At 40.2% G+C, this 24030-nt stretch overlaps 1 protein-coding gene across 3 annotated transcripts; it reads right to left on the bottom strand.

Moving 5' to 3' along the window:
- Positions 1–1080: 1080 nt before the first annotated feature.
- On the bottom strand, positions 1081–22291 carry stk24b (serine/threonine kinase 24b (STE20 homolog, yeast)). 3 transcript variants are annotated; one of them, XM_030749016.1, is made up of 12 exons: positions 22179–22282; positions 21518–21670; positions 16914–17144; positions 16174–16230; positions 12372–12480; positions 11930–12087; positions 7647–7832; positions 7405–7553; positions 7091–7214; positions 5319–5387; positions 3264–3400; positions 1081–3177 (listed from the first exon to the last, which is right to left on the bottom strand). In XM_030749016.1, the coding sequence occupies exons 2-12, from the start codon at positions 21557–21559 to the stop codon at positions 3141–3143; spliced, it is 1299 nt and encodes a 432-aa protein (XP_030604876.1). In that variant the 5' UTR covers positions 21560–21670; positions 22179–22282; the 3' UTR covers positions 1081–3140. The 3 variants fall into 3 exon arrangements, with proteins under 3 accessions (XP_030604876.1, XP_030604867.1, XP_030604885.1); XM_030749007.1 differs by having other exon boundaries at positions 21518–22291; XM_030749025.1 differs by lacking the exon at positions 1081–3177 and having other exon boundaries at positions 3260–3400; positions 21518–22291.
- Between the last annotated feature and the right edge of the window lie 1739 nt (positions 22292–24030).

Raw genomic sequence — 24030 nt, 5'->3', positions numbered from 1 at the left:
GGTCTATTTCAGTTTGTCGTTTCCCTAGTATCATGATACGGTGGCATACAATACTTGAGATAAGCTAACCCTGAAAATAAAATGTTTAACCTTGTTAGCATGCCATTCTTGTGCAAGGAGACATATCGTGGCCATTAGACATTCTTGAAAACTGACAAACATCAGCATTTCATATATAAACTAGAAGCACTCAGAGAGCGCAAACCTCCGCCAAGGCCATAGGGTCACTGACGCTGCAATACGTGTATCTAAATGCTGTGAAATAATCTTGCATCTTTCCCAGACGCTAGGATCATCTGAGCAGTAAACGATAAACGGAGGTAAAAAAACATTAACAGCGGTGAGGATAACCTGTCAGAGATGGTGATCAGGAACAAGGCTGTTCATGGAGTCAAGTTGCAGGTACATGTTGTGTATGCGCACATTGGATTTCAGCTTAGTGTGAGTCTGTACTGCTGCATTAATGCTCTCTAGTAAATAGTTTGTCCAGTGTGCTCCAGTAACTGGATATTTTGAAGCAGTGTCTCTTCAGGTGGCGGTGGCTCAGGAGGAAAAGCAAGTCATCTACCAATCAGAAGGCTGGTGGTTCAATCCCTGGCTGCTCCAGTCTGCATCCGCAAGTATCCCTTGGGAAAATATACTGAACCCTGAGTTAATCCCAGTACCTTCATTGGAGTGTCAGTGTGTGTGAATACTAAACAGAAAGCACTTGGAGACATGCTCTATGTAGCGCTTTAAGAAATGGTAAATGGACTGGTTTCTATATAACACTTTTCTACTCTACACGAGCACTCAAACTGCCAGAATAGCTCCCATTGTACGTTCTGGGAATTTCTCCTAATAAGTACAGGATTTTCACTCTCCTGCCTAAAGAAATCCCCATACTTTTTCTTATTCCTGTCCAGTGCTTTAGCTTCCTTCATGCTCCTTCAGGAACACTTGAGAGTGGTGCTCAAAGGTGAAGGCAGGCTGCTGATGGGTAACTCAGTTCATGGGGCCTCAATTCATGCATGTTGTGGAACGAGTTTTCAGCCTTGGTGGAGGACTCTGACTTGAGGAAACGAGACGTGGGCATTAAGCTCTCAGTTAGCATTAGATCTTTATTTCTCATGTCACTTTGAAAGCTTATAAGGAGCTTAAATTTAACTTGGGAATTCTCAAATGACACAAGCAAAGATTATATACAGTATTATAAACTGTCAGCTATGATAAAGGAAACCAAATGTACATATTTTGTTATTTCCATAGCATATGTTTTCTGTAAGGTATAGATTATTATTTTTTGCCAGAGGCAGGTGCCGATATCGATAAAGCATTCCATATTTCCATACTTAACTCTTTGCAGTTATAAAAATATCACATATTTCTTAATTTCTTTCAATCCCTGTGTTGACAAGTGTGTCATGATGCAACTCACCAACATTATTGCTGCATTAGCACAGTAGTAAATTCTGGAACTCTTAAGTAAACATATACAGTAAAACATGGCTATTAGCAACTTTTTGTTTGTTTTTTTTTTACAAGTTTCTTTAAATACTTGACACACTTTCAAAGTGCAAAAAACTGATCTGAAAATTAGAAAAAAAAAAAAAAAAGGTGCAAATCATACTACAAATATCTGGTGAAAGCATAAAAGAAGACATGGCACTTCTACAGCACGGTGTGGAGGTGCAGAAATGTGTGAAGTGAGGATAATAAGGATGGCATTCGATTCTGCAGCTTGGCTTGTCCTGAACTACAGTTTAATTTGGCCGTGAGCAAAGTGTTGTGATGTGATTGCCTTCTGGGATCCTTGACATTTTTTCCTCACCTCCACTTTAGTTTCTAAACACTGCTAAGGAGAAATTACAAGCCAAGGGAAAAAAAAAAAAAATAATACTTCACATATCAGCATTCAACCACCCCTAATGGTTCCACATTGTAATTGTCGTAACTTCATTCTTGACCTACACAATTACAAAACTGACTTTAATTGTCTAAACATAAGTACAGGTAGCAGTTTTCCCCCCTGACTACAGAAACAAAGGAAAAGCTTCTGCCACTAAACAAAGTCAGCTTAGTATCATCGTTAGTTTGACGATTCAGCAGATGATTGAAATGCAAGATTGGAACTAAGTCACTTTGGGGTGGGGGGGGTGGGGGGGGGAATAAACAAAAACAAAAAACACTGATGAATCTCACTCACTGATGAGTAAAAGAAAACTGATGTAATGCCAGAACACAGACGTGTATCTGAAAAAGGCAAGGCATTTTCTGTTCTTTCTGTTGGAGTAACTTTAAATATCTGCTTTTAAACATCATCAGTATCTACAAAATGCGCATGACCATTTTGTACACAGTGATTAATTTCCCGCAATGACGACTTGTATGCATGTACAGCATGCCCCCCCCCCTCCCTCCCCCACTCGTTGGGAGGACAAAGTCCACTTAAAGCACTTTACCTGAGGTTTCATTATGAATGCTGCAATTTGCCTAAACAGGGAGTCTTACTTACAAGAGAGAACATGTGCACACACAGTCACAGGTGTGCAGCTGCACGCATGCACGTGCGCGCGCACACACAAACACACACACACACACACACACACACACACACACACACACACACACACACACATATACATACACACAGCTTGCACACTAAGATAATATCCCTGCAGGTTCATCAAGCATGCTTTCAGAGGTTCTGGGGATATGATGCCTGCATTTGTAAAGGGGGGGAGGGGGGCTGAAGTCTTGTTGTGGATTTCGGGGAGATTTTTTGGCTCCTTGTTGAGCAGAGTCCGTGTAAAGCCTCTGCTGTGTGAGACTGGAGGAGTCTCCTGTTTACAGAGCCCAGAGTCGCTGACATCGCTCTGACTGAGTTTGTCCCATCACAGCCTTTTCAGTGGGTCTTGCTGACCCTAAACTTCTCCTTGTTATTGACTAAAAGAAGCTCTCCAGAGGTTCCCTCTTCTCCTCTGCTTCGGAGTTCAGTATTTTTTACAGGCTAGGTTAGCACCTTGCCCTACATAAGGGAGGTCGCATGTGGTCAGCTGGTATTGAATGACATCACCCCTGACTTTTAACCCTCTGACCTGGCTGTGGTGTTGAATGGGGGGTAGGGGCTTGGGAGAGCAGGGCTGGGGCAGAACCAATCACTAAGTGGAAGAGGTGGATGTCTTGCTTGTGGAGAAACTGCAAGAAAAAAGGAGACAAGGATGAAACAAACTGACAGTATCCAGCGCTGTGTACCGTTATTCACTTGAGCACTAAGGGGTTACCTCTGCAGCCTGTGCACCATGTGAGAAACCAAGGAATCAGAGATGCCAGGGTAGGCCTCTTCAGCCAGCAGGATGGCCTCTCTCAGCTCATCCAGGACCATGGGGTTCCCATTCACCTGCTCCTGTCGCGCCTTCAGCTGGGAGTTAGAACAGAGGGCAGGAGCCAGATATTTTGTTGAGACCGATGACAGAAGGATAAGATGAGCACAGATCCAGGTACAGCCCTTTGATGTTTGATTGAAAACTACACATCTAAGGAATTTGGTGAATTAGTAGTTGCACTGAAAATATTTCCACATTTTGTGTTTACACTGAATGAAAAGTAATTCATGAGAAAGACAGCAGGTCATGTAACACTAGCTACTCAGCTAATTACCATTACATTTACCAGACACCATTTCCAAAGCTGGATGTTGGCTGTCTCATGCTGAAAAATTAAGCTGCTGCCAATCAGATGCTTTACATAGCATGTGACTGGAAATATGCTGGTTCGAAAGCCGACCGTACTTTCCTGTGTTCATTATTTCATCAATTTTGACAAGATCCCCAACAACACTGGCTGAAATGCAGCCCCAACATGTGGCCTCCACTGTATTTCACAGATGGTTGCAGACTGTTGTAACTCTCTCCTGACCTCGTCCACACATATTTAGAATGATTTAAACCAAAAACTTCAAATTCAGATTCATCACTCCGCAAGGCCAGTTGCCAGTTCTTGTGTAAGTTAGCATTTCTCAGCCGTTTCTCCCCGTTTCCCTTCATAATGACTTTTTGACAGACACAAATCCATTTGAGACCATTTCTGATGAGGCTTTGGCAAACAATAGATGGATCAACTGAAGGGCACAGTTCAGGTCATGCGTCAGGCCTCTGTTAGATATTTTCCTATTTCTTAATGACATGACCTTCAGATAATGTTTTTAGGCTTGCCACTTCTTTTGTCTTCCACGTGTCCAGTTCAATTTTTGTTTTTTACAAACACACTGCAGCATGTTGAGATATGCCAAGTAAAGATTCACATTGTTGGTGCAAAAATACTATCAAACTTTGCCATTTTTCATAGACTCAGCTAAAGAAATGGGCTGCTAGCAAAAAATGCATTAAGGTACAATTTAAAATTGGATCTTTGCCAAGTGGTCTGTTGTTGCAGACAACACTGGTTCATCCCTTCAGTTAGCTGTGTTTTTTATGTTTGAATGATTCAAATGTCAGTGTTAAGTGGCTCATCAAACAAATAATTTGTCTGAAAATGGTGAGGTAAAAGGCCTGGACTGAAAAAGCAGCTGATGTCCAAGAAAAACTTTGAAAAACCTTCAGAAAGCCTGGACAACTATTGCTCAAGACCACTTTTTTTTGTCTTTACATTTTGCTTACTAGAAAATCTGGCTCCACGTAAGCAAAATATAAAGACACGAGGGGTGGCTCGAGACCTCTGCGATAGTCTAGTTTCAGCTTACTGTGAGAATTATCTCTATATCATGTACACTGTGCTAGTTTCTCCTCTGCACGCAGTCTGACTTCGAGTGAACATCCTCACAAACATGCATTTTTTTGTGTAAAAGTCAGCAAAATACAGGTGAGGTATTAATATCACTTCTCCATCCTTTAATCAATACTAGTTACAAATGTCACCAACACAAGATGGCAGTGCCCATTTCTGTAATATTTCAGTATGGCCTTTGCACAGCAGGAAGAAGGTAACATGTTGTCCATTTTTAAATAAAATTCATGGTGATTCTATTTAAAACATTTTACTGATTTCAAATCACTTAATCTGAGTAATTATATGAGTAGTTAAATGGACACCAGGTAATTTACCCAATATAAGCAATGCTTAGAAACCATAGAAACACAGCAAAGTTCATGTGGACTACATTAAAGACTGTAAGTGACAGAGTGAGTCACACACAAATTACAGTTCCCAAAATATTCAGCCTGAAAACATTCTGAAAATCTAGTTTGTAGAAATTCATTATAGCCAACAAAGTCAGACTGAGTGAGAAGTGATGGCTGTTAAAGAGAATAATTACTGATCATCCACATGGAGCTCCTTACCTCAGCTAATGCAGGAGAGATAACAGTGGCCAGGCTCTGTGAATAAGGCCTCTTTGGAATGTCTTTTTTCTGTGGGAACAGAAACATGAGAACAAGAGAGTGGAAGGAAAAGAAAGATGGGCAGCTTTGGGGAATTTAAAAAAAAAAAAAAAAAAGCACAAGATCCCCAAATACCATAAGTGAAACATAATCTGTAAATATGCTAGAGTGGGAGGAAAAAATTATTTTGCCGAATTTGTGAGTTTGCTCACTTGCAAAGAAATGAACAGTCTCAAATTTTTATAGAATAGCAACCAAACACCCAGATAAAACAGAATACATAAAAGTTATAAATTGATTTACCATGTCATTGAGTGAAAGAATTGAGTGAATTATTTAAAAAAAACAAACAAAAAAAAAAAACATGACTCAGCACTTGGTGGAGAAACCCTTGTTGGCAAGCACAGCAATAAGATGTTTCTTGTTGTTGGTCACATCTCAGGAGCGATTCTGGAGTTATTTTGACCAGGATTTGTTCTTCAATGCATATTTTAAACACATTTGTAAGACTACTTTCTTACGTTTGTGCAATATCTCTAAAATTAGAAACATCCTGTTTCACAATGATGCTGAAACCCTAGTTCATGCATTTATTACTTCTAGGAAGGTCTATTGTAATTCATTACTATTAAGTATTAGACTAGATTAAACTTTATTAATCCCTTTAGGAAGATTCCGTCAGGGAAACTGGCTCCCTGTTAAATCCAGAATCAAATTTAAAATCTTTCTCCTCACATACAAGGTCTTGAATAATCAGGCCCCAGTGTAAAGGCCTTGGACTGCTGGTTCCTAGGGTATTTAAAAGTAGAATGGGAGGCAGAGCCTTCATCTTTCAGATGGGAGACAGACTCTGCTTAACACTTTCCTTTTTGATAAAGCTCATAGTTAGGGCTGGAGCAAGTGTTTCTTCTTCATTCACCTCTTATACTCTACCCTGCATTTAATCAGCATTAATCTCTGACTCTCTTCCACAGCATGTCTTTTGTCCCGTCTCTCTCCCCTCAACCCCAACCGGTCGCAGCAGACGGCTGCCCCGCCCTGAGCCTGGTTCTGCTGGAGGTTTCTTCCTGTTGAAAGGGACATTTTCCTTTCTGCTGTCGCCAAGTGCTGCTCATAGGAGGTCGTCTTATTGTTGGGGTTTTGTCTGCATCATTGTAGGGTCTTTATATTATAAAGTGCCTTGAAGCGACTGTTGTGATTTAGTGGTATATAAATAAAATTGAATTGAAATAAAATTGGACTGATTTTATTTTTACATGGCCCTGTCCACTGCCCCTCAATGCAGTGAAATCCTAAAGGATTTAGATGGTTTCTGTAAAGAGGAGTGGGCCAAAATCCCTCCTGAAATGTGTGCAAACCTGGTGACCAACAACAAGATACATCTTATCGCTCTGCTTGCCAACAAGGGTTTCTACACCAAATAGCATTAAGTCATGTTTTCCTTGGGGACAAAACCCTCAATGACATGGCAAATAAATTTGTAACTTTTATGCAATCTGTTTTTTTCTGGATTTTTGGTTGCTCTTCTGTCTCCCTCCATTAAAATTAAACTACCTTTAAAAATTAGAGCATGTTCACTTTTTTGTAAGTGAGCAAATTTACAAATTCACCAGTAGATCAAATAATTTTTCCTCTACTGTATGTCAAAGTGAGGGGATAAAGCTGGCAGATGGATAAAGTGCAACAGTGAACAACAAATAAATGTTTTTAGTGTTAATCCATTCACGGCTGACCTGGTCTGTTACCCCTGACTGGCCATCCCCATTTTGCAGCTTCTTGGGGTCTTTCTCTCGGATGGTGAAGATCCAATCATCACTACCAAAGTCATTCCCGCCCGACGCCTGGCCATCCTGCTCTCTGATTGGGCAGATATTAAAGAGGATTTTGAACATTCATAAGGATGAGTGATGAAGTCATGCATGTTAAGTGCTTTGAGCTCATCATAATAAATGTTGTGCAAGAAGCAGCACAGAGCTGGATACATTTGTGTGTTTATGAACATTCACTCACAACCAAATGATCACAATTAAAGGCATATCAGACTTACGAGTCAGATTCATCAGAACTGGATTCTGTGGTTCTAGACTGCTCTGCCTTCCACCTTTTGTACTTGTCCACCAGCTCAGTCAGGTAGGACGTCTTCTTTGCATGGCGGACGATAAGTTTATGCTTCAGCAGCTCTTTGGCAGTTGGTCTCTGTAAAAAGAAAGAGAAGTGAGATGAGCAGGGGAGGAAGTCTGAAAAAGTCTGTACAGACAAATAATCAAACCTATACAAAACATAACTTACAAAACTGGGCTCTTTGTTGAGACAGGCCTCGACAAATTCCTTGAGAGGTTTGCTGTAGTTGCCCTCCAGGGTGGGTGGGTTGTTCTTTGGGATGAGGAATAAAACCTTCATTGGATGGAGGTCTGAATGGGGTGGCTCGCCTTTCGCCAGCTCAATAGCTGTGATGCCCAAAGACCAGATATCAGCCTGGAACACACAGAAACAGTGATTACTGTACATTCACAAAATTTACACCAAAACAGAAGATAAACCAAAAGGTCAGAGCTCCCATTATACCTTTGGGGTGATTAATCTATAATATATATTAATCTTCTAAAAACTCAAGCTTACTCTGCTAACAGGCTTACTGCATGTGCAGCTGTGCAAATAATTCACCTTGTGGTACAGATGCCAAAATGACTAAAAATAACTGTGTAGCAAAGCTGGATAAAGAAAAAGGCACACGCACACACACACACACACACACACACACACACACACACACGGTTCTAAATCATATAAATTGTATTTTTATTGGGCATTTCAGGTAATATCAAAGCACAGTTGTGTTGTTTTGTTTAAAAAAAAAAAAAACTGCAACAAAACAGCTGCATAGTTTTTAAGGGCTCGTGAATCAGTATTTATATTCAGGACTGCCTCCTTCACTGTTGAATGTTTTGTTTATAATGACTTTCAGAAATGCAGGTAATCACCCCCAAATTTAAAAGCAGATAATTCCACATTTCAAGCCATGTGATGGAGATAAGTTTCAAGAGCAATTTTTAGCATAAAGTAGGCCAAGTGCTAAAAATAGCACTTATGTACTCTGTTATCCACCAAACGACTCTAATCACAGACAACCAAAATCATTTCCTCCGAGTCCACGTGCTGGCCGGTCTGACCATTACTGATGTCCTCTGGGTCCTAGCGCCAGATACTTTGGTTTCTCAGGTCTTTCCTCTGTTCCTCATGTCAAGCAAGGACCTTCTGTAAAAAAATTTTTAATTTCCCTCTTTATTCTACTGTTTTCCATGTCATCAACACATCAGCTGCTCCATTTTATCAGTGTTATTCATTTTCTATGTGGCATTCACCATCTTTTTAAGAAACATATCAAGAATAAAATTTGCTCTTGAATAATTAACATCAGACCAGTCACCAACAACAAGCCAGTAAGCCAACTTTAAAGACCTGCTGCTCAATCCACTAATGCCACTGTCACTCCCTGGAATTTAAAACTTGCACTTCTTAATGTTAGGTATTTAACAAATAAGACTTTTATAATTAATGCCATCATTATTAGTAATAAACTGAATTTTATGCTTCTAACTGAAACCTGGCTTGATAAAACTGCAAGAACAAAGCTGACTGAAACATTGCACATCAATTACAGTTTTGAATATTGTACCTGTACAATTTGTCAAAACCAATACCAACCAATTTATCGACATGCACCATGTCAATGCCAGTACAGCTGATGCATTCATTCATTAGTGAATTTTCAAAGTACACATTACTAGTATTGTCATCATGTAATGAAATAATGTACAATTCTCAAATTATTGACCATATTACTCCTGTCAGAATTGTTAATGTACGCAATCCGCCTAAAGCACCTTGGAGAAACTGTGAAAAGGTAAAGATGCCAAAAAGAATCTGCCGGAGAGCTGAGAGAAAATACAGAAAAAAATTATACAAACTAATCTTGAAATCTATAAACACGCACTTCACTTCTACAACCGTCAAATAAAATTAGCCAGACAATCAAAATAATCAATGTAGTCCCATGTTTTTATTCTCATCCACCAAAAAACTACTTAGTCCTTCCAAAACCATACTAACTGAATTTATTTCCATAAATAAATGTAATCAATTTGCTAATTTCTTCCAGAGTAAAGTTTCTAATATCCATCCAACGGATGTAAAATATGTAAAAAAAAAATGTTTATAAACAACTGAACGAAACTCTTTCATCTCACAGTGTTTATGATCCTAATGTGGTTTCAGAACCAATTACAGCACAAAAATAGCTCTGACAAGTCATCAGTGACCTGAAGTGATTCACAGAGGGTTTCAGTCTTAGTTCTACTTGATCTCACTGCTGCCTTTGTCACTATGGATCATGACATTTTTATTCAAAGGCTTCATGACTCAGTCGGTTTAACAGGTCAGGTTCTTGACTGTCATACCTAAAGGGTAAGAGGTTCCTATGTTTCAATTAGTAGCTTTAGAACTGCTCACATAAAAATTCAATCAGGGGTTCCCAAAGGGTCAGTTCTTCATCGATTACTCTTTAACCTTTACATGCTCCTGCATGGTACTACCAAAGAAATCACAATATATCCTATCCAGTTGTACTTATTCTCCTCTTATGATCTAACCCCTGTTCACAAACTAATAATTTGCATTACTGACATTAACTGCTTGAGGTCTCAAAACTTTTTAGGACATACATACACTATATTGCCAAAACTCATCCAATCCAAACCATTAAATTCAGGTATTCTAATCCCTTCCATGGCCACAGGTGTATAAAACTAAGCACACAGGCATGCAGACTGCTTCTCCAAACATTTGTGAAAGAGTGGGTCACTCTCAGGAGCTCAGTGAATTCCAGCGTGGTACTGTGATAGGATGCCACTAAATATTTCAGAGTCAACTGTTGGTGGCATTTTAACAAACTGGAAGCAATTGGGAACAACAGCAATTCAGCCACAAAGTGGTAGGCCACGAAAAATGACAAAGTGTGCAAAGGTCACCAACTTTCTGCAGGGTCAAAAGACCTCCAAACTTCATGTGGCCTTCAGATTAGCTCAAGAACAGTGCATAGCGAACTTAATGAAACGCATTTCCGTGGCCAACCAGCGGCATCCAAGTCTTACATTACTAAGTGTAATGCAAAGCATCAGATGCAGTGGTGTAAAGCACGCCACCACTGGACTCTAGAGTAGTGGAAACACGTTATCTGGAGTGCTTCTCTGTCTGGCAATCCGATAGACCAGACTGGGGTTGGAGGTTGCCGGTAGAACGATATTTGTCTGACTGCAATTTACCAAGTGTAAAGTTTGGTGGAGGGTTTGGTGCCATCTTGATGTACCAAAGTTGCTTTGAAGATGGCAACTGGTTGCAGACCTTGTCCCTATCATTTGCGCAACAAGACAGAGTTCATGGTTGCAATGAGTTTGGTTGTGCCGATGCGTCCAACCACTGTTTTTCCCCAGTGTGACGACAGCATCAGTGTAACTCAATGTTCATAGTTTATGGTTTCATAGTGTTCATTGTTACACAGCTGATCACAATTAGGATGCTATTCCTTCTCAACACTGCTCTCCTTCAAGTCCTGTCTGCAAGAATGGTCCCATCCCACACTAGGCAGTAAGTTCTCATACCTGAATAAAGCACTTTTGGTTAACTCCTCCACAGACAATGCAGACGATGACTAACTTTTAATTAAGTTATTTTTACACACTATAATGTATTTACTTTTCTGTTACCTGAAGCACTAATATTTTCTCTTCTAGTAACACCCCCTAAAATATTAAAAGGTGCTTCAGCTTTGTCCATATGATTAATCTTTAAACAATGTTCTGCAAGAGCAACACTAGTGGTGATGAAGAACTAGCAATGTCCTAAAACTAGACTAAAATGACTTTGGTGGCAAAGTCACAACAAAAAGAGGTCTGATGTTTAACACACATAAATGTATGGTCTTATTCTGTGTTTCTCATCTCACTTGAACATGTCCTCGATTTTCTCAGTTATTAGAGTATCATCTGAAACTCCAGAATTTTGTGATGCATCATCCCAAATTACAGATTTTCATTTTGATGGAAAGGCCAGTGAAAATTTCTGCCTTCTTTTTTTTTTTTTTATCTCAACTTTCAAAATGCAAAACAAAAAAACAAAAACAGAAGTGTGTTGATGATCTATTTTTCGAAAAAATAAAAATAAATGGACAGTACTGTCCATACTTTTGACAGTACTGTCCATACTTTTGACAGTACTGTCCATCTTGAAAAGAACTTGATATATGAAGCTAAAATTTCACAGCTATCATTTACACATATCCAAACTTTGTGCCATAAAATCTTTACACAAATCAGACATAGTTGAGCAGAAAATGTTCTACATATTTACAATTTTCTACTCTGTGTCACATGAGCATCAGAAACACTTGGATATTTACCTCTACAGCAGAATGTAGCCTGTCAGATTGGGTTCTGACAGATGGCAGAGGAATGCAAATTAATGTAGCACACTGCAGTGTACAGTGTAAATACAAATGCCACTAGTTTTGAACTCACCTTGGAATCGTAGGCTGACTGTTTGATGACCTCAGGGGCCATCCAAAAGGGTGTGCCCACAAACGTGTTGCGTTTGATCTGGGTGTCTGTGAGCTGCCCAGCAACACCAAAATCTGCCAGCTTCACCTCTCCTTGCTCAGACAGCAGCACGTTGGCAGCTGTGAGAGAAGAAAAGGATGATTAATTTAATCCAGCCTTGCTACAGCTTCAGACATTAATGCAGTTTTATCTACATCACCAAGTTCTATAATACAGAGGGAACAACAGTCAGAGGCCTTTCAGAGAACTGCTGCAGTGTTCATCTCAAGTGAACAACATTATGATGAATTGAACTGTAAGTGGATGTCAATGCTATTAATGTGCTATATGATATTTATGCGTACTCCCTGAAGCCCTGAAACCTGCGGCCTCCTAATTGAAGCACTCTGAGTCAGTCAGCTACCTTTGATATCCCTGTGGATCTTTTTCTCAGAGTGCAGGTACTCCAGGCCCTTGAGGATCTCTCTTAGGATCGTGGCGATCTGGGTCTCATCCAGAGCTCCAGGCTCCATCTTTGAAAGAAAAACAAACAGAAATCGTGAGCTGTGGGCTTTATGTGCTGTGATTTTGGACTTTCTAGGGAAATGTAACAGTGGGTTTCAGCTGAGCTTCCAGGTAGATGATTGTTCATTTGAAAGAGTTAACAATGGAACGGTAGCAAAGTGTATCTTACAGAAAAAAATGTTTTTTTTAAATAAATGGGTGGTATCCTGGATGTGTTTTGTTGTCACTAAATTTGATTAAAAAAACCCACCAAAACAAACCCTTAAAGTATGTTGCTAGTAAGTACTGGGTGTATATCAAAGCTTGATGCTGGTTATCCTCTTTACCACAGAGCCCCATTATGGTTCAAAAATATGACAAACCAATCAGTGAGCTACATTGTTGTATTCTGTCTGGGGGACATTTTCCATCATTATCATTAATACACACTAGTTTATACGCACTGTCCAACCAATGGTTGACCAAAATAGTCAGGTTTAAGGACGTCAACCAACAGTCTATATTTGAATATAATTGCAGATAAAAACTAAAAGCCCACTCAGCGCATACCTTCACCCACCCCAAATTTTCTGCGCTGATACTATGCTACCAAAATTGAATCAACTGTTCCTTGAACCACCCCCCAACAACTCCAGAACCTTTCATCTAGATCTGTTCAGAATTTTCCGAGACACCTGGCTAACAGACAAACAAACAGACCAACTGAAAACATAGCCCCCCTGGCCAAGGTAACAACCCATCACCAATGGGTTGTTACCTTGGCCAGGTATTTTCATAATGAAAATATGAAATAAATGTAGAAATCTGGATAACATTACAGTTCCATTTCACAACAGCAACAGACATCTAATTACTGTGTAGGCAGTCTGTCCATGCTCTATCCCGTCTCTTGATCTATGACAGCTGGTTTAGGTTCCAGCCCCTCCTCGAACCTGAACTGGATATGCTGTTAAGAAAATTGATGGCTGGACGATTGAACGTGATTTTTAGCTAATTTTGACAGAACTAATTAGGTTTAGGTATCGAAAGTACTTGGCAAGGGTTACAGAAACATAACACTCAGGTGAAATTGGACCTTTTCACAACGTTAATGACTCTCTCAATGCTCTCAATGACTTAGAACATGTTGTTGCTAGGGTTGTGCCATATTACACATCACACTATCCATGATGATACCAGTATAATGCCGCGTTTCCATTAGTACTTACTCAGGGCAGGTCGACTCGACACGACTCGCCACAGTTATGCTTTATTTCCATTACAATTGAGGACCACCTCAGTGTGGGTGGAGTTGATATAGCAACATCGGCAGAAGTCTCGTGACGTAATCTGTATGCGACTCAAAGTGTGTTCGCTTTTGTCTACACTGCTGTGTTGTGCAATGGTACCCGTGAGCAGCCATTAGCTTGGAGACCTCAAGATAAACTTTCTCATTTCTCGTCTCATCTCACACCAACCACAGAAATGTATGCACCTCCTCATTCGACCACGGTGTTGGTTTGTGTGCCTCCAGTTTCTTGCTGTCAGGTTTTAAAAATGGCGCGGTTGATTCTGGTGAAGGAATCACTCCCATGACTCCGCTAGTGATGACACTCCCTGGCCAATCAGTGGCATGTTGTTCTTCGACATCACATTTTTGGATCGCTTGAAACCCCAGCTGAGTGGGTATTAATAAAAGTACCCGGTACTAATGGAAATGCTTAAAAAAACGTGCTGAGTCGAGTCTCGCCTCGCAGAGTAGGTACTAATGAAAACACGGCATAAATTCTTATGTAATATAAAAAAAAAATGCATCTCAGCCTCCGATGATGATGTAGTAAAAAGGGAGCTACTTCAATAATCTCCAAAGCAGGTTTCTTACATACAACGCTTAATATGCAAGAAACCTGTTCCTGCTAACGATGGAAACAACAAACTTGTTTCACCATTTGAGGCAAAAAAAAAACACATCATTGAATGCAAGCAGAATATGAAGGCACACCAGAGACTAGCAGCTGGTGATGTGCAACCCAAAAGTAAACAAATGACTCCACTGAGCCTGGCTGGAGCACCCACTAGTTACTGATGCGGTTACATGGTGGAAAAGGAAGGCTATAATCAAGTGGTTAAAAAGCTCAACCAAAATTACAACATCCCAGGTAGAAAGTATTTTCGTATTTCAGTTTTAACAATATTCTGCAGGGTTCTGAAGACTTACTTAAGTTATTGTAAAACTAAAGTGTTAATTAATTATAGTTTTTTTGTTCTTAGATTTGACTTATGTTGTGTTACTGGATATAATGCTGTCACTGCATTATAATGCTGCTGCTGGCACTTTGTTTCAGTAGATTCACACTTTGAATTAAGTAGTGTATCATCAATCACAGTAGTTCATTGGAAAAGAAGGATAGATAATGCCTTCCATTTTGTTAGCACTAAATACTGCTGCCTGCAAGCTGCAATCACTGATAAAAAGGTGTTCAGTATTATCATCACAAATTTCCTTGAATTATCATGGCAGAATTTAGAGGCTATATCACCCACTCTTACCTGCTGCTGTGGATTTCGTCATAGGTATTGTTGTAGAAATTTACAGAAACCTGAGTCTTTCAACAGAAATTTTATATGGACACTAGGGCTGCTCGATTATGGAAAAAAATATAAATAAATTGCCATATAAATAAATACATTAAAATGAAACATAAATAAGAAATAAACAGATAAATAAATAGAAAGGTCATGCCAGTTATCCCACCTAATAATACTAGGAAGAAAAAGACCAGTTTTTTAGACCAAATAAAGTCTCACATGTTAGTGACTGCCACAACACACTGACAGATCCTGTACATGTATTCAAAAGGTTTGGTATTAACATTGGTGGAGACATGAGTTGAATCGGTTTCCTGGGTTTTCGGTGACGAATTGGGGTCCGGTGCGGTGCTAATTACAGCCACGGAGCAAATATTGGTAGGTACGTGTCCCTACCATCCCTGCCTAATTCTACGCCCCTCATTCCAGTCAGGCTGGCCCGTTATTGCCCACAGCAAACAGAAAACATGTTCAGCTTCAGACTAAATCAAAATTATTAAGGCTAACACAGCAAATACTGGTTATACTGGCAACGCAGCGGTGTTTGTGTTGTGAACGGTGCAGATCCCACTGTGCAGCAAATCTGTGTTAATTACCTTGCCGTCGTGTCACAGTGTGCTGGCGACAGAAACAAATAAAATGCCGGCACTCATTGTTTTCCTCCTGGGTCAGTTTTTTTTTTGTTTTTGGTGTGAACATATTTGGACCTTTGCTGACATTTCTAAGTCCTTATATTGAAGCTATGATTATTATTCTCATGCTGATAAATTAAAAAAAACAAACTGCGCCATAAAAGTATACTATCAATCCGATCGTTGTGGGCTGCGTAGTTAAATTTCTCGGGAGGTGCAGGTCAGGTTACGGCATATTTTTGTGATCATTTGAAGCCAAAATCAAAATCAAAATTTGATTAACTGTACAGCCCTAATGGACACCATGCAAATCATCACATATATATTTGGCAATTTACCATGACAGAAGAGCAAATAGTGGTGCCCAGTATAGCACCACTATGGTGTGTACTCTTCTACATGTGCAGTTAGTTTTCATATTGGCTCATACAGAATAATGCAAACACTCTTTGATACTAATACATCTGTGAAAAGAAAGAAAACCTAGAGTGAATCACTTACCAAATCTAATGCTGAGCCTCCACCTAAATATTCCATGATGATCCATAGCTTTGTGTCCTAGGAGAGTAAAGAAAGAGAAAGAAAAGACAAGACATTAAGTACTTTGGTGCATTTGTGGGGAAAATATCCAGAGTTGCCTTTTTAAGGTAGTTACTGATTTACTGTGAGGTCTCAAGAAACAGGTACAGTTTTTTAACAAGTAATGCTGAAGCTAACGAGGGCATGGTGGGATCTCTAGTCACCTGAGGCTAATCCCTATTACATTTTGGATTATTTGGTGGAGAAAAAGTGGGCAGCAGAAGAAAAATCCTTTCATGCCTCAACCCATTTGCTCACTTTGAGGTTTGACTACACATGCACAAAGAACTTTGAATGCATATAGTCAGGTACTTAAGTTATTGAAAACAAGACTGAAGACAGAGAAACAGAAATAAACTGAAGGCAGCTGCAGTAAAGGCCTGGCAAAGCATCTCATGGGTTCTAAACTTCAGGCACTCATTGACTATGAAGAATTTTCATTCCAGTACTAACTGTGGTCAAAATATAACAAACACTATTTATAGGCATGTATGCCATGGCAATTTTGGGCTTTGGGCCCAGATTCATGCCACTTTGTCTAATTATTTTTAAGTCTTGGAAAAAGAAGTAACGCATACCCAAACAGTTTCTGTAATACCTCTTGAATTAAGTCAATGACAGTATTCTACTGACCGCAGCCTTGTTTGTGTGCCAAACATCACCTTCAGGTATGAGCCGTAGTATTTGGTGATAAAGGGGCTGTCGCACTGGCTCAGCACGGTGATCTCCTGCTGGATATCTTCAATCTCGTCCTCTGCTTCCTCCAGATCTATGATCTTGATGGCCACTACCTTCTGCGTGCGGTTGTCGATGCCTTTGAATACCTCGCCAAATGAACCCTTGCCAATGCGCTCAAGCTTGGTGAACAGCTCCTCCGGGTCCACTCTGGCATTCTGATGTTTTATGGGCAGGGGAAACAAAGCAAGGGAGGAAAGGGAAGGTGGATTGAAAAAACAAAACAAAAAAACAAACAAAAAACATAAAAGAAAGAGGAATGTTTAAAAAGAACTGAACACTGGGGAGCAAACAGGAAACACCAGCAGGGTGCCATTCTTACAGGATATATTAATTCACTCGTTGCAACACCTTTTGTTTGTGTACACAGAAAGACAAACACAGGAGAATGAAAGGGAAAAAGTGTAACAATTGGATAGCATGCAGGTTAAGAAAGCATTTAAAAAAAATGTATATGGAAGATAACATTTTAGTTGAGCTGCGCCTTTGGGGTTTACTGTAGGCTGATTATTTTCTTTATTAACATTAGGTCTTTAAATGTCTAATTTTATCCAAACAAAAGTGCAAAAAAATAACCAAAACAAGAGAAAATTAGGAATTATTTCTAAATTTAGGACAAAAAGTAAGGAAATTTATGTTAGGTCGATTATTTGCTGTAACAATGCTTCGTGGCAATAAGTCTTACACTACTGGAAAGCCTGTTTATTAACCCTTAAACGGTGCCACATTTGTAAGGATTTCTGGGTTGAGCAGCAGAGGAGAGTATGTGGGTTATGCCCATGAAAAACTTGCCAAATCGTCTCTGCCAATGCCAAAAAGCTTACTCTGCTATTGACTCTTGTTTGGTGTCGTTTATTGGACAGGATGATTGAAGTCTGAAGAAAGAAGATATTGGCAATGCAACAATTGATTCATTTAACTAACAGGAACTCAGTAGCATGTGGAAGAACCACAGCCTCAACAACCTTGCACCTCCTCCTCATGATGGTCACCAGCTTGGTCACACACTGCTGTGGGATGGCATCCCAATCTTCAAACAGGATTTGTCGCAAGTCCGCCAATGTTGTTGTACTGGTCACTCTGGCATGAACAGCACGCCCAAACTGATCTCACAAGTGTTCAATGGTGTTGAGGTCAGGCCTGCAGGCAGGCCGTTCCATCCACCCCATTCCCAAATTCTGGAGGGAGTCTGATAAACCCTGCTCTGTGGGGGCGAGTGCTGTCATCTTGGAGGATAGAGTTCAGTCCAAGACTGTGGACGCATGACATTTTCACTGGCTGCAGAAGCCAATCTTGCTATCTCCCTGCACTGAGATTGCCTCCAATGATGACAAGCCTTGCTGTTAACACCTGGGGTACCAGAAGCTCAAAACAAGAGTTAATAGCAGAATAAGCTGTTTGGCATTGGTAGAGAAGATTTAGCAAGTTTTGCATGGGTGCAACCCACATACTCAATTCTGCTGGTCAACCCACAAATACATTTTCCTTACAAATGTGGCACAATTTATGGAGAAATAAACAGGCTTTCCAACGGTATAAGATTTAAGGCCAAGAACCATTGTTACAACCAAACACACATTTCCTGACTTTTTGTTTTTGCTTTCAGGCAGCAGCATTTATAAGTGCAAATAAATGAAGGTAATTTTCCATCTTTCTTTTTGAGCTACTGTCATTTCCTATTCTGAAGTGTGAATCTCTTGAAATGAGGTGCCAGCAGCAGCATTAGTGCAATAACAGTGGCACAGCATAAGTAAGCACAAAAGGGGTCTAGGCAGTTTTCCCCCCTGGGCATTTTAAGTATTAAAAAAAAAACAGTTAATACTTTCATTTAACAGTAACTAAAGTAAACTTGTAATTCTTCAGAAGCCCACACAATTTTGTCAAATAATAAAAATTAAAAATATTTTCTTCCTGAGATATTGCATCTTGTAGCTTTTTAACCAGCTGCTTAAAGTCATGCTTTTCCATTATGTAAGTCTATCAGTAATTTCCATCCACTGTTTACTCTTCCTGTCATATAGAGTGTAACTAGCCAGTGCTCCAGCAGCGTTCAGTGGAGTAATTTGTTTACATTTGGGTCATGTCACCCCCCAGCTAGCATATCTTTCTTTGTAGCCTGGTTGTACTTGACAGTGTGTTTCTGCCTCAAGTGGTAAAACACACTTGCTGTTTCCGTTTTTAGTGGGAACAGTTTTCTTGCATATTTTGCGAAGTACCATGTTGGAGGTTGTTGAAGTAGTTCCCTTTCAGGTACTAAATTATCATCAGAGGTTGACACACAGCTCTCAGACATGTCCACACTAGAGACAATATGGTATTTTTATATAATTTAAAAATTTATAGTGGTATACTGGGGTCAACATGATATGGCACAGCCCTAGTAGGTATTCCATTACTTTTGTCCATATAATGTATGTATGTACGCTATATTGCCAAAAGTTCAAATCATTGAATTCGGGTGCTCCAATCGCTTCCATGGCCACAGATGTATAAATCAAGCACCTAGGAATGCAGACTACTTCTACAAGCATTTGTGAAAGAATGGGCCACTCTCAGAAGCTCCGTGAATTCCAGCGTGGTACCATAATAGAATGCCATCCGTGCAACAAGTCCAGTCGTGTAATTTCCTCACTACTAAATATTCCACTACTAAATATTCCACAATCAACTGTTAGTGGTACTACAAAGTGGAATTAGGAATGGCAGCAACTCAGCCACAACGTGGTAGGCCACGTAAAATGACAGAGTTGTGTCAGTGGATGCTGAGGGTCATAGTGTGCAGAGGTCACCAACTTTCTGCAGAATCAATTGCTACAGACCTCCAAACTTCATGGTGCCTTCAGATTAGCTCAAGAACAGTGCGTAGAGAGCTTCATGGAATGGGTTTCCATGGCCGAGCAGCTGGATCCAACAGCATTGGCTGCAGTGGTGTAAAGCATGCTGCCACTGGACTCTAGAGCAGTGGAGATGTCTCCTCTGGAGTGACAAATCATGCTTCACCGTCTGGCAATTCGATGAGTCTGGATTTGGCAGTTGCCAGGAGAATGGAACATGTCTCACCGCATTGTGCCAAGTGTAAAGTTTGGTGGAGGGGGATTATGTTGTGTGGTTGTTTTTCAGGAGCTGGGCTCGACCCAGTCTTGGTTCCACACCAAGACAATTTGGACAATTTCATGCTCCCAACTTTGGGGTTACAGTTTGGGGATGGTCTCTTTCTGTTTCAACATGACTGTGCACCAGTGCATAAAGCAAGGACCATAAGGACATGGATGAGCGAGTTTGGTGTGGAAGAACTTGACTGGCCTGCACAGAGTTCAAGTACACAAGTTCATATGCATTGAAGGCACATGATCGAATACTTATGGCAATATTCTGTACGTATACACACACTACATCTCATCTGGATCCTTAAAAAAAAACAAAAAAAAAACGTTTCCTGGCTCAAAATGGATACTATTTGTGGAAATTCAAGTTAAAAAAAAGTACTTTAAATGTAAACTTTGAGTAAATTATCTGTGGTGTCACATCAACTTTACACTGGCAAAAATTGTATGAAAACTGAATGAGTGAAACAAAGCAGTTTGTTTTATCAATTTTTAAAAATTCCTTCAGAACAGAAGGAAAATAAAAAAACAAACAAAACAGATACAAAATAGCGAGACTAAGAAAATGTATCAACATAAGCAGCAGTAGAACACTATGTATCTGAGTGGGGTATGAGAGCAAAAAAACCAAAAACAAACAACCTTTAACACCACAGGAAGTGAACTAAAATTACTGAATTCTCCAGAGACTGTCATATGGGAAACAAGAGCAGGCACAGACAAAAACAACTTCCTTTTATGACCTCTCTGAGTACAGAAAGGGTCAAAATGTCAATTTTGAGATTACTAAAATAGGATGCTGCTGCTTTATACAAGGAGTGACCCTTATGCGACCAAGAAAATCCTTTAGATGAATATAATTACTATGTGCTAACTGGGGTAGTTTCTGCCAAATCCCAGCAGCTTCTTTGCTTCCGATATGTATTTTGTGTCTACTAAAAAGCCCGCAAAAACAACATAATCCGGTGCGTGAGGCAGTTTACTTTAGGAACAGTTATCTGCTCTAGTCATCTGCCCAACACAATTAGCTCTGCAGGCACAGCAAAGATAGCAGGAGAGGCAGGAACAAAGTTCTTGTACAATGGAACATGAAAGCTCAATATTTCATTCAAGTGATGAAATATCGGAATTTTACGTCTTTCCATTTCAACTATGTGCTATTCAGTAGCATACTTAGCGTCAGTGTTAGTAACACTAAAGGCACGGGCAGCGGAAAGGTTAATTAACTTGCGGTTGACACACGCAGGAATCTATGTACGTGTTTGGTAACTTTTAGAAGGTACACAATTCATTCTGCCCAGCCCACTATCAGTCATGTTCGACCTCGAGGATAGTGAAATTTCCGCGATGTACCAGAGTACTAAAACGCTCCACTGCACTGAGCCGAGAAGGTGTACAAACTCACAGCAAGGAGACAAACAACTTACCTGCATCCCCGGCAGGTTACCCTGAACGGGAGAATGGGCCATGGTGATGCTGACTGGAACTGTGCTTCGTCCAATAGTGCAGGACTAAGCTCTGATCGGCTTCACTTGTGTTTACAGTCCCGGCTGTGGTGCTGTTAATGTCCCACGGCGCTCCTGCAGGAGAATACCTCCGGGTTCTCTCAGACAGAAAAATAAAATTTCCTTCCTACACACAGACCGATGCACCTTTCCTGTATCCGAACAACTCAAGTCACCCAAAACAGCTGAACAAGCTAAGCAGCGTTTGCTAACGCTAACTCCGAAGAAATCCGCAATGTTAGCTTACCAACCAGAAGGCTAAGCATTAACTAGTGTGTTAAATCAAACTTCTGACTCGGAGAAGTTATGCCGCTGGAAAAAAAAATGTTATCTGAAAGTAGTAGTAGGGACGACTGTGTATTTCAAATTTAACCCAGCTGTCACTTTCTCAAAGCGTATTCTCTAGCTAACGGTGCTGTCAGCTAGCTAACATGGTTAGCTGGTTAGCTCCCTGGCCAACGCAGACGACCTGCCAAACGTTCCGTCAGCTCGGAGTACAATTCGTCTGCATACGGCAAATGTCACCCACAGAACGGAGTGTCGAAGCTACCCAGCTTTTATCTTTGCACTAACTCGCCTCTACCTGCTCTACAGGTCTGGCATCCGCAGCAAGGATAGTGTCGCCAGTGTTTTTGTTTCCTCCCTCACTTTCGTCCCGTACTCTCGGCCATCTTGTCGGTGCTGTGACGCCTGGCTGGGCGGATCCGGATCCGGATCAGCAGCAGCATCCTTACTTCTCTCCCACCCAGCAGGTGTTGATGGCAGGTGGATGGACCATGGCACCCCTGACTTTTTTTTTTTTTTTTTTTTGAGCTACTGGGTGAGTGACTGGGAGCAACGCCAATACTTAAAAAGGACCATATTTAAACCCTGCTGTTTTGGCCACAGAATCTCTTTTGAGAAATAGAACTATCACGAGTTTATAAATAACTTCATGCATAGAGGTTATTCTTTAAAACCATGATGAACATGAACAAGACTAGCTTGTCTTTGCCTTAAAATGCAGACATTACATTGATTAATGTTACAATTAAGGCGTTAGGTCAAACAAAGGTCTAAAGTTTGTTAGCACTGAATGCATTTTCTGTGTAATGGCAAAAGAAAACATAACTTATTCATGGCATGATCATATGTTAAATTAACGGTAAGATAAAAGTAATCTTCTTTGGAAGGAACACCAGTAAAGGAAAAAATTAATTTGTAGGGGCCAAGCTGATGGGATGGAAGGTGTTATACGTGAGCCTTTATTTATTCTATGAACGTCCTCGTCTGCACCATCACCATTCTTGTTGACTACACTCACTAAGTATGTGAAGGATCAGTCTGATAAACTAGGGGCTACCTACTTGTTACTGATCGTCATCACCTCCGTCTTCTTGATGTTAATCTTCAGACCTTTTGACCATAACATTTTATTACAGAGATTAGAGTGTGCCATAGGTATTAAAGGTACTGCACTGCAGTGGTTTGAATCATATTTATTTAATAGACTCCAATTTGTTCATGTAAATGGGGAGTCTTCTTCACACACAAAGGTTAATTATGGAGTTCCACAGGGTTCTGTGCTAGGACCAATTCTATTTATATTATACATGCTTCCCTTAGGCAGCATTATCAGAAAGCATTGCATACATTTTCATTGTTATGCAGATGATACTCAGCTTTATCTATCCATGAAGCCAGATGACACACATCAATTAGTTAAACTGCAGGAATGTCTTAAAGATATTAAGGCCTGGATGGCCTCTAATTTCCTGCTTCTAAATTCACATAAAACTGAAATTCTTGTTCTCGGCCCCACAAATCTTAGAAACATGGTGTCTAACCAGATACTTACTCTGGATGGCATTACTTTGGCCTCCAGTAACACTGTGAGAAATCTTGGAGTCATTTTTGACCAGGATATGTCCTTCAATGCACATATTAAACAAATATGTAGGATCGCTTTCTTGGATTTGCACAATATTTCTAAAATTAGAAACATACTTTCTCAGAGTGATTCTGAAAAGCTAATTCATGCATTTATTACTTCTAGGCTGGACTATTGTAATTCATTATTTTCAGGCTGTCCTAAAAGCTCCCTGAAAAGCCTTCAGCTGATCCAACATGCTGCAGCTAGAGTACTGACAGGGACTAGAAAGAGAGAGCAGATTTCTCCCATATTGGCTTCTCTTCATTGGCTCCCTGTTAAATCTAGAATAGAATTTAAAATTCTTCTCCTCACATACAAGGTCTTGAATAATCAGGCCCCATCTTATCTCAAAGACCTCATAGTACCATATCACCCCAACAGAGCACTTCGCTCTCAGACTGCTGGCTTACTTGTGGTTCCTAGGATACTTAAGAGTAGAATGGGAGGCAGAGCCTTCAGCTTTCAGGCCCCTCTTCTGTGGAACCAGCTTCCAGTTTGGATTCGGGAGACAGACACCCTCTCT

The sequence above is a fragment of the Archocentrus centrarchus genome, chromosome 2, assembly GCF_007364275.1.
Source record: "Archocentrus centrarchus isolate MPI-CPG fArcCen1 chromosome 2, fArcCen1, whole genome shotgun sequence".
NCBI lineage: Eukaryota > Metazoa > Chordata > Actinopteri > Cichliformes > Cichlidae > Archocentrus > Archocentrus centrarchus.
This window is presented reverse-complemented; position numbering and strand designations above follow the sequence as displayed.

Coding starts and splice junctions, on each gene's coding strand:
- stk24b (XM_030749007.1), bottom strand. CDS start 21,559: ATGGCCCATTCTCCCGTTCAGGGTAACCTGCCGGGGATGCAG. Junction 5,388..7,090: donor AGTCAGGGGTAACAGACCAG/GTCAGCCGTGAA, acceptor CTGTTCCCACAG/AAAAAAGACATTCCAAAGAG. Junction 3,401..5,318: donor TCTCTCCTGCATTAGCTGAG/GTAAGGAGCTCC, acceptor TCTAACTCCCAG/CTGAAGGCGCGACAGGAGCA.